The following is a 14283-nucleotide window of genomic DNA, read 5'->3' on the forward strand; positions in this document are numbered from 1 at the left end:
TTCCTGTCCTTTTCAGCGTTATTTAGCGGTAACGGAAGGGTGAGGCCTGGAAATTCACCATTCTCCCACCACCGGCCCATCCGGACTGCTTGGTCGGCACACCGGGGTCATAGATTTGGCTTCTGGTCTGTCGGTAAGGGTTAGCCCTTCCGTACCGGCCTTCGGGTTTGGGCTTTTATGTCGGCATTTTCTTCTACTTGGCCTAGCTTCTTTATTAAGAAAATGTTATCCAACTCACTGGCACCTTTGAATGTGATTTCTTGTCCCCTGCGGTCCACTGAAATCTGGAATATCTGGCCCCTTGGTCCACATAAAACCAGTCCCTTGCGCTCTGGCAGAACTAGCAAAAGGCAATCCGGATGTTGAACGCTCAGTCCTACGACTCGAAACGACAGCTGTGCTAAAATGACCGACTCTCCTCTAAAGCATTTCAGAGTTAAAGCCAACACGGCCTGGCCGGGGACAGAAGGGAACAAAATCGGTCAGGGCAGCCAGAGTCGAGGCATTTAACCCGACGGTACTTACAGCTGAAAGTAAATGGGCGGGGGAGAGAAAGCAGGGGAGAAGAAAGTTTCTGAAATCACCCTTTTAAACCCGTGATTCCAGCTACGCCCTGCCTGTCATCACAGGAGCATCTGGCGTGGCATTGTCCCACCGCCGCTGTTACTGTCCGTGCGGATGCTGTCTTGGAGAAGTTGGACAAAGTATTTATATTTCTTTGAAGTTTCTGGTGCATCTTTCACCGGTGCGGGGGCCTCATCTGATCAGTGGAGCGCGCACATTTGCGGAGGAGAAAACGGCAACCTGGGTTCTGCCAGCCTGCCGGTTAGGGTTTGATCGTTTGATCCCTCGTGAAATTCTTGTAGTCATTTTACGGGGCGGGGGGCCTTTTATTCCTAGCTGTAATCTCACTTTTCAGAGTGCCAGTGGCTTAACCTCCAACTCGCTGAGATGGCGTGGTGACGTTTCCAAACCAACTGAGCGCGTTTTCACGTCAACCGCAGACTAGTTTTTAGAATGAGTTCGGTCACTTAGTGGGTTTCTCTGCACTTTTTAATCCTATAATCCCTTCCCGCAGAAAGCACAGAACAGTAAAGTTCCTGGCAAAATAATCCCCCCTTTTTTGGGTCCCCTCTTGGGAACGAATCTCAACCTTTTGGCTGCACTTGCCTCACCCCACCCCAAGCCATCCGCCGGTTTTCTTTGAAGCTGGAAATCCATTTTCAAACTGGGTTTTTAAACACTCTGACGGAAGGCTCAGTCAAGGTTCTAACTTGATAAGTTTCCCTTTTGTAACCTTCCCAGTGCTTAGAGTAGTGCTTTGCACATAGTAAGCACTTAATAAATGCCATTATTATTACTACTGAGCACTGACTGCTGCAGAGCACTATACTAAGCTCCTGGGAATAATGATGACATTTGTTAAGCGCTTCCTATGTGCAAAGCACTGTTCTAAGCGCTGGGGAGGATACTGCACGATTCATTTTGTTCAACTCTTCGGTAAGAGTCCTGAATATCTGTGGCTTGACATTTTCAGCCAAAAGCAATATTTGCCTCGAATTACTGAGACTTTACATTTTAAATCCAATTCTCTCAATGCCTAAAATTAATCTTTCGTCGTGTTAGCCTCTTTGGATAGGTCCTTCACTCTACTGGCCCACTAGTAGACTATTCATTTTGTTAATGATGTGCATTCTAGCTATAATTCTATTCTGACGATTTTGATTTCACCTGTCTACGTGTTTTGTATTGTCTGTTTCCCCCTTCTAGACTGTGAGCCCGCTGTTGGGTAGGGACCATCTCTGTATGTTGCCAAATTGTACTTCCCAAGCGCTTAGTACACTGCTCTGCACACAGTAAGCGCTCAATAAATGCGATTGAATGAATGAATGAATATTTTGCGAACTTCTCTGGAGGAAAGTAAATGATTTGCATCTTGGGTTTTCTTTTTAATGGTATTTAAGCACCTACCATGTGCCTCAGGCACTCTGCTAAGCACTGGAGTAGATACAAGCTCATCAGGATGGACACCATCCATCTCCCACATGGGGCTCACAGTCCCCATTTTACAGAAGAGTCAATGGAGGCACAGAGAAGTGAAGTAACTTCCCTACGGGTGCACAGCAGACACGTGGCAGAGCCGGAATTAGAACCCAGGTCCTCCGATTCCCGAGCCCGTGCTCTTTCCGCTGGGTCACGCTGCTCCCTTGGCTCCTTCTGGAACCCTTAAAGGTAAAACCTTGTTTAAACCAGCTGTTGCACTTGGTTCAAAGCAGATCTCTGGGTTTGCTTTTAAATGAAAGCTATTTGGGGATCAAGCCAAAATAATCCCTTTGATTTCTCAGCGTGAATTTGCCGGATCCTAGTGGTCAGTACGAGTTTTTAATATGCCTCGGTTTTACGCGTATTCCAAAGTTGTAAATCCTGTTATTCGCCATTGCAAGCACCTTGTTACAGTTGTCATTTTAAAGACTAAAACTGGGAAGTATAGCAGCTTCTTGCCCTCGGAAAATAAAAGTATAGTGAATTCAATGAAAAAGGCTTGTATGTTATCATTGAAAATGAAGTCGTTCTCTGTTGAAATTGAAAAGCTTGTTGGGGGAAGGGTGGTGGGCAACCTTTATATTCCTGCCTTTTCACAGAAAGTTTCCTTATAAAACCACCAGCACCTGCTAAAGGAACGCCACACGAGGCTTCCCCGGAGAGGCCGGAACAAAGATAGTTCATTTTAGAGATCTGGATGCTTTTCAGCGTATGTATAAAGTTGAAAACTATAGTGTACAGATTCCCACCCCTTAGTCTCCCTATGACTTCTGGCCCTATGCCATAGTCCTCTTGCATTTAATTGAAATCCTGGCTCCGGCTCGTCAACTGGCATTGGGGAAGACGCTTCTTTTGAGAGAATGAATGGATGTCCTAGCCTAAATTTCATGTGGAGGGAAGCTGGAGGCCCACACTTCTCACTTCAGCATTCACATCGGTCAATCAATCATGTTTGAGCACTTACTGTATGCACAGCAGCGACCTAAGCACTTGGGAGAGTACAATCTAACAGACGCGTTTGCCTTTATCCTCGGCCTTCACAGCATGTTTGCTCCTCCTCCAAAGAGGCAGGAAGATTTCCTTCTGAACAAAAAAATCCCAAGGCAACTGAACTGTGGGTTACAAAGGCAAGCAGAAACTCTCACCGCTCGACAACAACCAACCACTGGTTGCTAAATGGGCGGGTTTCATGGGCCATACGCTTAGAACAGCGCTTTGCATATCACATAGTAAGCGCTTAATAAACACCATCATTATACATACATTTTTTGTTCCCACTTTTCTCTCGAACTCTGACGGGTGACAATTCAAGAGAAAAACGGGAACAAAAGATACGTGTTTGATAATGGAAGAAACGATGGAGCCACTAACTTGTCTTCCATGCCAACGGGAGCTTTAATGGCAAGTTGTGGTGCTAAAATAGAAGTTGCTTCAGTTCTTGGCACCCTCCAAGTGCTTCTTAAAATCCAACGGTTTTCCAGGTGCTGGGGGTGGGGGGTTGGATCTTTGATCCTGAAGTTCCCATGTTGAAGTAGTGTTGCCTCTGTCCTGCAATACAGGCAACGCAAACCTCTCTCAAGGTGCCCAAAGGCCACTTTCTCTCGCCGTTCAAGCCGCCAGACAGTTCCCACCTCCGTACGGACCCCGGATGTCCCTCTTGGGGCCTTCTGTCCTCGGTTTCCCTTCCTGCCAGGACCCAGCTGGGCTCCTGCTTGGCCCGGCGACGGTTACAGGGCCTAGGAGGCCCCCAGATGAGCGAGTTAAGAGGGCGGTCACCCCAGCGCCAAGCGTCCCACCGAGCCGCCCAGCCCTCCCTTGCCCCAGACGGGAGTGGGCCTCTCTCGGGCCGGGTGGTGAATAATAATAACAATAATGATGGCATTTATTAAGCGCTTACAATGCGCAAAGCACTGTTCTAAGCGCTGGGGAGGTTACAAGGTGATCAGGTTGTCCCACGGGGGGCTCACAGTCTTAATCCCCATTTTACATCCCCATTAGCCCCTTCCTTCCTCTCCCCCTCGTGCCCCTCTCCATCCCCCCCATCTTACCTCCTTCCCTTCCCCACAGCACCTGTATATATCATCATCATCAATCGTATTTATTGAGCGCTATGTGCAGAGCACTGTACTAAGCACTTGGGAAGTACAAATTGGCAACATATAGAGACAGTCCCTACCCAACAGTGGGCTCACAGTCTAAAACATATATGTATATATGTTTGTACATATTTGTTACTCTATTTTACTTGTACATATCTATTCTATTTATTTTATTTTGTTAGTATGTTTGGTTTTGTTCTCTGTCTCCCCCTTTTAGACTGTGAGCCCACTGTTGGGTAGGGACTGTCTCTAGATGTTGCCAACTTGTACTTCCCAAGCGCTTAGTCCAGTGCTCTGCACACAGTAAGCGCTCAATAAATACGATCGATGATTTTACAGATGAGGGAACTGAGGCCCAGGGAAGTGACGTGACTTGCCCCAAGTCACACAGCTGACAGCTGGCGGAGCCGGGATTTGAACCCATGACCTCTGACTCCAAAGCCCGGGCTCTTTCCACGGAGCCACGCAGCTTCTCTGGATGCTGAGCATCCAGAACCGCAGAGCCGGGGGTGGGGAGGAGGGCGGCGGGGCCAGACCCACCTTGATATTGATCCCGCAGAGGGCCAGGTCCCGGCGGAGGGCATCGCAAGCCTGGAGGAGCGGGGTCCTCTCCCGCAGCATCCGATGCCTTTGTTCTTTCCGCTGCCGCTCGGCGTCGTCGGGCGAGAGGGCGTCGGACCCGTCGGGCGGGGCCTCGGGCAAGGCCAGGGCGTACGTTCGCACCTGCAGCCGGAACTGGACCAGCTGGTCTACCACCCTCTGCAGCGTGGCCGAGCTCCCCTGTTCTGACACAAACTAGACACGGGCCCGACAGCTCAATTTGGAGGCCGGTGGGGGTCGGCTTTCTTTAGAGAGGTTTGCCCGCCAGCGACGAGGGGGTCTCTGTCCTCCCACTATCCCCGAGGGCTTACTGGAAGCGGGGCACTGTACTGGGCGCTTGGGAGAGCGGGGAGACACTTTTCTCGACCTGAGCCCTCCTTTCCTCTTCTCCCACTCCCCTTTGTGTTGCCCTGATTCACTCCCTTTTATTCATCCCCCCTTCCCAGGTGACTCTGGGGGGAGAGTCGCACGACACCGGCGCTGGAAACTTGGGAGATTTTGACCGTCGTTTTCTGGGGCGAATGCGGATTTCAGACTCTTCCTGGTTCTTGGTCGGGACGGCCCACTTCCAGCCCCAGACACCGGCGGGCTTTCCCCCAGCCCACCTTCCTGAGCACGGGGATCGTGTCTGTTGAACTCTCTCCTCCCAAGTAGCTCAGTACAGTGCCCTGCGCACAGAAAGGGCTCAAACTTCAGTGATGGAGGGGTCGAGCTGGAAGCGGGACAGGCAGATGCCCAGCCTGCAGCTCCCCTCCATTCCCCTTTCCCATGACGCTGCGTTTACCCGGAAAAAGCGCCCACTGAGAGCAAAGATGTGAGAGTTCAGAAAACCCACTCTGCCAGCCTGACGGACTCCATGAGGGGGGTGGCCGTGGGAATCCTGGCCTTCTCCTAATCAGCCCACTTTCTCCCTCCCCCAGTTGTCCCTACATCCAGGGCACAGAACGTGTCTGCTCGTCCTGCTGTATTGTTCTCTCCCAAGCGCTTACCATACTAAGCACTCAGTAAATACCACCGACTGAGCCACGGCATCGCCCGACGGCTAGAAAAAACCAGCCCTTTCTCCTCCTCCAGGACCATAATTACACTAACTAAGATAATTAGCACCCTGCTCTGTCTGCATGTGCGTGCGCACACACGGGTTTCCAAACCCGTTTCCTTTTGGCTATTGCGTCCCCACCTCTTGGGCCGCTTCCCAAACGGTCCATCAGGATTCCTTCCCCTTGGTGGAACAGTTAGGGGGGGCTCAGACGGGGCGGAGCCCCCGCCACTCGGCTTCTAGGGAGCCACGGTCTTCCTTACCTGGCCGCCGGCCAGAGAGATCCCAAACGTGTCGCAAAACTGTTGGACGAGGGAGATGATGGAGCCGTAGACGGTGGGGCTTCTGGGGGAACCCGTTTCCTGCGGCAAACCACGCGATGAAGCGTCTTAATAGTCGGCCTCTCCCAGGTTAGGGCAACTTTAATTGGCTGCTTAAACGCCCTCCCCGCCCCGGCCGTCCGGAAGGCGGCCTAAACCCCCACTGGTTACCCATCCATCTCCCTATCAAACGGAAACCCCTCGCTGCCCCCTCCGCCTCATCTCATTCCTCTCCCACACGTCTCCCCTCTACCGCCAACCTTCTCGGGGCACCTCCGTTTCGTCTCTCTCCTGGCTCACGTCCGTCCTCCGGACGGGTTTCCCGCACCCCGCCGGAAAGTTTCATTCCAGAAACCACCCCCGATTGCCCCCTCCGTTCACGGGTCACCTCCTTCTGAGATTACAACCTACTTTCTCTCTCAGTTTCCGAGCCGCGGAACAAAACCGGGGCCGGACCGGAGCCTGACCGGGGCTTTGGCCAAGTGGGGAGGTGGTCTGTTCCCGCTCTTTTCTTCTAAGAAACACGATTCCCACCAACCTCTGCCCGGAACGAGGGGCCTCGTGGACGGCTGCCCTTTTCTCCTCTACATCCTGATGGGTTACCTTGGTAACAGCCGTAAGCTGGCTGTTGCCATGGCGAATGAGGTCCATAATGGCATCCACAGCCCTGCGGGTGTCAAAGTCATCTGCAAGTGCGGCCTTTATATTCGCTTTGGTGCTGGCTAGTCTTGGAGGAGGGAGAAACAGGCAGAATTCAGAGAACACAGGTGTGACGGGTTTTTCAACTACTGGACAAAAGGCGCCTTCTGAGAACTACAAAAATGACGGTCATTTTCTAATTTAGGGAGATAATAAAGTGCGGGGTTAGGGCAGTAGTATCAGGATAATAATAGTAATAATAATAATAATATTTATAATAATTATAATAATCGTAATAATAATAATAATAATAACAGTAATAATAACAGTGGTATTTTTGACGTGCCAGGCACTGCAGTAAACACGAGTGGAGACAAGCAAATCGGTTTGGACAGCGTCCCTGTCCCACATGGAGCCCACGTTCTTAATCCCCAGTTCACAGAGAGAAGTGAAGTGACTTGCCCAAGGTCACCCAGCAGACGAGCAGCAGAGCCGGGATTAGAATCCACGACCTTCTGATTCCCAGGCCCGTGCTCTATCCACTAGGCACGCTGCGCTGCCAGGAATATAAACTACGTGGGGAAGTCACATACGGTCTTTTCCCCATAGACAGAGTGGTTTCCTATTTTGTATGCTGCAGTCATTTTTTTTTAAATGGCACTGTGCGGTGTTCTTTAATAGTATTTGTTAAGAGCTTACTATGTGCCAGGCACTTGTACTACAAGTCGGTCACTCAAATTTACTGAGCACTTTCTATTTGCAGAGCACTGTACAAAGCACTTGGAAGCATAGAACAGAACAATAAACACACTTCCTGCCCACAGTGAGGTTACGGTCTGCCGAGGGAGACACAAGCTCAGCAGGTTGGACACGGTCCCCGCCCCAACATGCAGCTCCCTGTCCCAATCCCCATTTTAACGATGAGGTAACCGAGGCCCGGGGAAGTGGAAGTGACTTGCCCGAGATCACCCAACAAGTGGCGGCATCGGAACCCAGGTCCTCTGACTCCAAGCACTCTACTAAGCACCAGGGTACAGACAAGATAATCAGGCTGGACACAGTCCCTGACCCACATGGGGCTCACTGTCTAAGCGGTCTAATTGCCACTCCAATTCTCTGAAGTCCTAAGAGGTGCTCAACAGGCTAACTGGCTTTGGCCTTAATCGCTTCACAACAGATGCATGTTACCCCTGCTAATTACGATCATCTCTTTTCATTTTTGGCGTGCCCTTTCTCAGAAGCGCCCGGATGGGCTTCGGGCTAGTCTGGAGGAGAGAAGTCGAACAAACGCCCCAACTCCCTCCAGGTGTGGGAAGCACGATTTACAAGAACGCGCTCCCTGGGTTTCCTAAATTTCCACAAAAGAATGACCGAGTGGCTGTTCGGTGAGGGGGAGAAAGCAACTTCCGCTGAAGGTTTCGGAAAACACCACTAACCACCACCACCACCAGAGAACATTGAGAAATCTCCAATAGGGAAGTTGTTTGGAAAAAAGACAATCATCTTCCTGGATGAGTTAAGGGATCCCAGGGATGGGGCCCGGATTAAGTGCCGTCTATTTAATCCTTTCGATCCACATCTCACTTTACCGGAGTCAGAGCCGGGCCTCCTGCTGCGCATTCCCTGCCTGGTTAGCCTCCTAATTACTAGAAACATAGCAGAGACTCTAAAAAACATTTGGACTAACACAGTGCCCTTATAGGGATGATTTGGGCTTATCGATTAAGAGCCGGGCAACTCGAGCTTTTCAAGAAAATCCATCACTACGGAAATACAGTCTACTGGGTGGGCAAAATGTTTGGACTTGAGCATTGGGGAGATAGGTGGGTCAAACCAATTCAGTGGAATTTCTCCCCCGGAGAGGGGTTAGCGTTAGCGATTCGCGTTAGGAAGGCGAAGAGTGCGGTTTTCCTAAACTGAGTTGTTGGGACTTCTCCGTAGTGGTCGGATCTTACCTTTCCCACAGGATATCTTCCCGGATGGCATTGCAGAGAAGCTGCCCTCTCATATAATCACTGGCATCACTGATGAAAGAGGACATTCCCAGGAGGAGGTGCCTTGCTTCCTGCATGCTGTCGTCGCTGTATTCTATTGCTAGGAAAACATAAGGGTGGGTTTGTTATGTTTTCGCTTCCTATGTGCCAGTCAGTCGTACTTATTGAGCGCTTGCAGTGTGCAGAGCACGGTACTAAGCACTTGGGAGAATACAATAATGAACAGATTTACGAAAATAAACAGACATTCCCTGCCCACAACGAGCTGTAGTCTAGAGGGGGAGACAGACATGAATAAAAATAAATATAAACAGGCCCTGTACTGAGTGCTGGGGTAAATACAAGATCATCAGGCTGGGGACAGTCCATATCCCAAATGGGGCTCGTGGTTTTAACTGCCATTTGCCAGATGAGGGAACTGAGGCACAGAGAAGTGGCTCGCCCAAGGTCTCACAGCGGACAAGTAACGGAGCGGGGATTAGAACCCAGGTCCCTCTGATTTCCACGGTGCCGAAATAGGAAGGATTGTGCGTGGCTGGTTACGCGGCCCGTGAAGATCTTGTGCTTTTTGGGTAAGGTTAGGCCTCTGCTCTGAAGGGAGGAGGGAAGGGAAGCCTGTACTTCCCAAGCGCTTAGTACAGTGCTCTGCACACAGTAAGCGCTCAATAAATACGATTGAATGAATGAATGAATGAATGGGAAAAGATCTCCAGCTCTTCTGACCTTCCCTGTCTGAGGGCTGCAGAAGCCACGGGGAAACAGAGAGTGGGAGGGAAACCCACCAGTTACTTCCTGAGAAGCAGTGTGGCCTAATGGAGAGAGCACGGGCTTGGGAGTCAGATGACCCGGGTTCTAATCCCGGCCTCCTTTCTTCCACCCTCCCTCCCAACACCTGGAGATTTTTTTTTTGAAACCCACAGATTTTTCCAATGGTTATACACCCTTTCTAATGCACAAATATTTGAGAGGGTAAACTGCTTTGAAAAAGAGGTGTGAATTTCCTGAACGCTGTAGGATTTGCATTTTATGTTGCTAACTTGTACTTCCCAAGCGCTTAATACAGTGCTCTGCACACAGTAAGCGCTCAATAAATACGATTGATTGATTGATTTTACAGGGCTCTGACTGTTGCTTTCTCCAAAGCACAGTCCAGTGTGGTCAGGTCAGCTTTTCTCCAGAGAAAACACAACAGAAGAATTTGGGCTCCTTCTTTCACCTGGCCCCTCCGTCAAGAGAGAACATTGGAAGGAAAGCCTGTCAGCCAGTCAATCGTACTTACTGAGCGCTTCCTGGATGCAGGGCGCTATACTAAGCACTTAGGAAAGTGCACTATGACAGTCTTTTAGACTGTGAGCCCACTGTTGGGTAGGGACTGTCTCTATATGTTGCCAACTTGTACTTCCCAAGCGCTTAGTACAGTGCTCTGCGCACAGTAAGCGCTCAATAAATACGATTGATTGATTGATAAGAAACAGACACATTCCCTGCCCACAACAGGCTGTGCGGGGGTCAAGACACGAATGCTATAAAGCACTTTCTCCTTGATATAAGGTTCTTTAAAAATCCAAGAACACCTTAGAGAAGTGATGACTTGACGTTCATTCAGAGTCGCAACTAACGCGGGCGGGCTGCAAGGGTTTTTTTTTGCTGCTGCCTAGTGACAGAATCGCATCGTCACCGGGATTGGCTCTCAATCACACCCCCTAATTATTATTATTATTACTTTTTAATAGCAGTTGTTATGCACTTACTATGCTCCGGGCACTGTTCTACACGCTGGGGTAGATACAAGCTAACCACGTTAGACACAGTCGATGTTCCATATGGGGCTCACAGTCTTAATCCCATTTTATAGATGAAGTCACTGAGGCACAAAGAAGTGAAGTGACTTAATAATAAAATTATTAGTAGTATCGTTATTATTATTATATTATTATTATATTATTATTAATATTATTATTATTATTACTTTTTAATAGCAGTTGTTAAGCACTTACTATGTTCCGGGCACTGTTCTACACGCTGGGGTGGATACAAGCTAATCACGTTAGACACAGTCGTTGTTCCGTATGGGGCTCACAGTCTTAATCCCATTTTATAGATGAAGTCACTGAGGCACAAAGAAGTGAAGTGACTTAATAATAAAATTATTAGTAGTATCGTTGTATTTGTTAAACGCTTACCGTGTGCCAGGCGCTGTTCTAAGCTCTGGGGTAGATACAATCGGGTTGGAAACAGTTCCTGGCACTCCAGCTCTTCTTGCCAATTTGCTCTTGTTGCCAATTTGTACTTCCCAAGCGCTTAGTACAGTGCTCTGCACATAGTAAGCGCTCAATAAATACGATTGATGATAGGGCTCGCAGACTTAATCCTATTTTACAGATGAGGGAACTGAGGCACAGAAAAATGAAGTGATTTGCCCACACTCACGGAGCAGACAAATAAAAAAGTTGGGATTGGAACCAAGGTTCTCCGGACTCCCAGGACGGGGCTCTAACCATTAGGCCATGCTAAAGTGCTGTACTAAAGCGCTGGGGTAGACATAAGCTAATCAGGTAGATACACAGACACACTTGTAGATAATAATAATTATGGTACTTGTTAAGTGCTACTATGTGCCAAGCACTGTTCCAAGCACTGGGGTACAAGTTAAATCAGGTTGGAGATAGTCCGTGTCAATCAATCGTATTTATTGAGCGCTTACTGTGTGCAGAGCACTATACTAAGCGCCTGCTTGTCCCACATGGGGCTCACGCTCTTAATCCCCATTTAACAGATGAGTAACTGAGGCGCAGAGAAGAAAAGTGACTTGCCTGAGGTCGCACAGCAGACAAGTTACGGAGACGGAATAAGAACCCAGGCCCGTGCTCTATCCATTAAGCCACGCTTGCTTATCTTCTACTGTACTCTCCCAAGCGCTTAGTCCAGTGCTCGGCACACAGCTGGCGCTCAATAAATGCGATTGAATGAATAAACATGATTGACGAACCTTCTTCTTAGCCAGATGAAGAGGGCAGACAGCAGACCAAGGAAACCCCATTTCCCCTCTGCCCAGAAACCCCAGCCAAGAGCCCCTGGTTGAAGAAGCAATGAGGGAATCGGAAACAAGTAAATGAGGGAAAGTTGAAACTAAGATCTAGTTAGGGCTGTCACTTTTAAACTATTTCGTGAGCCCCTCAAAGGGGGAAAAGAAAATGATTCTGAATTTCCAGGAGAGCCATCCTGAAAGGCCGCAGGAACGTAGAGATGAAAATAAAGTCGCAATGAGGGGAAAATGGGGGGAAATGTGCATTGCTTTGCACAAAGTAAGCGCTTAATGAATGCCATTATTATTATTAAAGGACAATTTAGTGTCTACCCTATAGGTTGAGGGAGTACGGTGAGGAAGAAGAGTAAATTCTCCTAATCAAGATGCAGAGCAATTGCAAATCAGGAGCCAGCAAATCAACTTCCTAACCCTTGTTAACCAAGGGAGACTTGATTATCCACTAAAGCTAAGTGGTTTAAAAATAAAACCCAAAGGCTAAAAAAGCACAATATAACTTTTATCCTTCCCATGAGGCTGTAACAAAAAAACAAAGTTTTTCCAGCGCATTAGAGCAGGACATGTTAAAGGAAAATCTCTGGCAGAAGCTCACAGGCCAGGGGACCTAGGAACTGATTTTTCCATGTCAAGAGGAAGCAAGGAAGGGAAAAAAAAAAATCCAACAACTTATGCTCAAGGGCCGGTTAGCTAAGCCAAACAGAAAGTCGCTGATGGCTTTGTAGTCTAGTCTGAGCCTTCTGAGGGACGGATAAGGGCTGGCCCTCAAAACAGCCCTGGTTTTTTATGTTCCAGAGGGGTCCCTGATGATAATAACAATAACAACTGCATTTGTTAATGGCTTACTAAGTGCCAAGCACTGTACTAACCACTGGAGTAGATACCAGCTAATCGGGCTGGACACAGTCCTTGTCCCACATGGGGCTCACTGATGGACAGAGAAATAAAGTGACTTGCTCAAGGTCACACAGCAGATAAGCGGTGGAGCCAGGATTAGAACCCAGTTCCCCCGACTCTCTAGCCCGGGCTCTTTCCACTAGGCCACACTGCTTCTCCTTGGTATCCTGGGTCTCTGCCTCACCTGCTCAGAGAAGTCTGTCCTACTTCAAATTCCAATTATGAGCTTATGATCTAGCTGTCTTCTATTTGAAAATAAAATTATAAAAATGATATCTCAAGTGTTCACTCTGTGCCGAACGCTGTACTTTGCGCTGGGGGTAAATACGAGCAAATTAAGTTGAACACAGTCCATGTCCCGCATGGGGCTCGCAGTCTTAATCCCCATTTTACAGATGAGGGAATTGAGGTCCAGAGATGTTAAGTGATTTTCCCGAAGTCACAGAGCAGACAAGTGGCAGAGCCGGGATTTAAACCGAGGGCCGTCTGATTCCCAGACCTGTGCTCTATCCGCTAGACCACCCTGCTTTTTTAGTTATAATTACAGTTTAGTTTAGTTATAGTTTAGTTATAAGTTTAGTTATAAGTTTATACGTTTATAAGTTATAAGTTTAGTTATAACAGTCCATCAGCTCTTAACACGGCATCCTTAGGTAAGTGTTTACTGACATGAGCAGAGAAGGTTTAATTTCAGCAGCATAATGTTTCCCTTGACCTTTTAGCACAAAGTTTCTCTCACCTCGAAAAGGAACTGAGAAAAAGCATTTTGGAAACATGAGCTGGAAGCAACTGAAGCCATTTCAAAATGAAATCCCAAAGGAGCATGAGAGCAGTTTGGAAACGAAAAGCGCAAGCTGAAAGTCAGCTGTTTTCTTACCTGATCTATAATTGCTGCGCATACAAAAGAGGCGGAATTCATCCGGAGAGAATTTTTTCAGAAAGTCCTAATGGAATACAAAAATAACGAGCCGGTCATTGATATGTTTTCTGTTATAAAGGATCACAGGTTAATCAGTCGACGGTATAGTTATTGAACGCTTACTGTACGCAGAGCACTGTATTAAACGCTTGGGAGAGTACAATGCAACAGAATTGGTAGATGCGCTTCCTGCCCACAATGAGCTTAAGGATGTTATATTACCCTGCATTATCCACTGCAAATAAGTGAGTTACTTCACATCCCCCTACCCTGTAGACTGTAAACTCATTATAGGCAAGGAACGTGTCCGCTCATTCTGCTGTGTTGCACTCGCCCATGCGCTTAGTACAGTACTCTGCACATAGTAAGCGCTTAAATACCACCGATTGATCGATTTCACGCCACAAAAGACCTTCAAGGAACGAATTCAGATCCCTTAATCCCCATTCTCCCTCCTTAGATTAGGAGCCCTAGGTGGGGAAAGGGAACACGTCCGATCCGATGGATCTTGGACCTACCCCAGTGCTTAGCACAGGGCCTGGCACGGAGGAAGCGCTAGAATATTCCAGTTATTACTATTATTATTACTACTCACAGGTGCCATACTGCACCTGTAATTATTTAGTTCCTGAGACTGAATGCAGGATGGGAGCCAGGCAAAGTCTGTCATAGGATCAAACCTAACTACAC

General features: G+C 48.3%; 1 protein-coding gene across 1 annotated transcript in view; it reads right to left on the reverse strand.

Annotated features, from left to right (window-relative positions):
• Positions 1–3414: 3414 nt before the first annotated feature.
• The window catches only part of CARS2 (cysteinyl-tRNA synthetase 2, mitochondrial), a 33524-nt gene continuing 22655 nt past the window's right edge, over positions 3415–14283 (reverse strand). The window contains exons 10-15 of the mRNA XM_038761702.1: positions 13552–13618; positions 8696–8834; positions 6705–6828; positions 6045–6143; positions 4683–4937; positions 3415–3591 (exon numbers count right to left, since the gene is read on the reverse strand). Coding sequence (XP_038617630.1) covers positions 3475–3591; positions 4683–4937; positions 6045–6143; positions 6705–6828; positions 8696–8834; positions 13552–13618 — 801 coding nt within the window. The 3' untranslated portion in view covers positions 3415–3474. The remainder of the gene's footprint in view (positions 3592–4682; positions 4938–6044; positions 6144–6704; positions 6829–8695; positions 8835–13551; positions 13619–14283) is intronic.

This window comes from Tachyglossus aculeatus, chromosome 20 (assembly GCF_015852505.1).
Source record: "Tachyglossus aculeatus isolate mTacAcu1 chromosome 20, mTacAcu1.pri, whole genome shotgun sequence".
Lineage (NCBI taxonomy): Eukaryota > Metazoa > Chordata > Mammalia > Monotremata > Tachyglossidae > Tachyglossus > Tachyglossus aculeatus.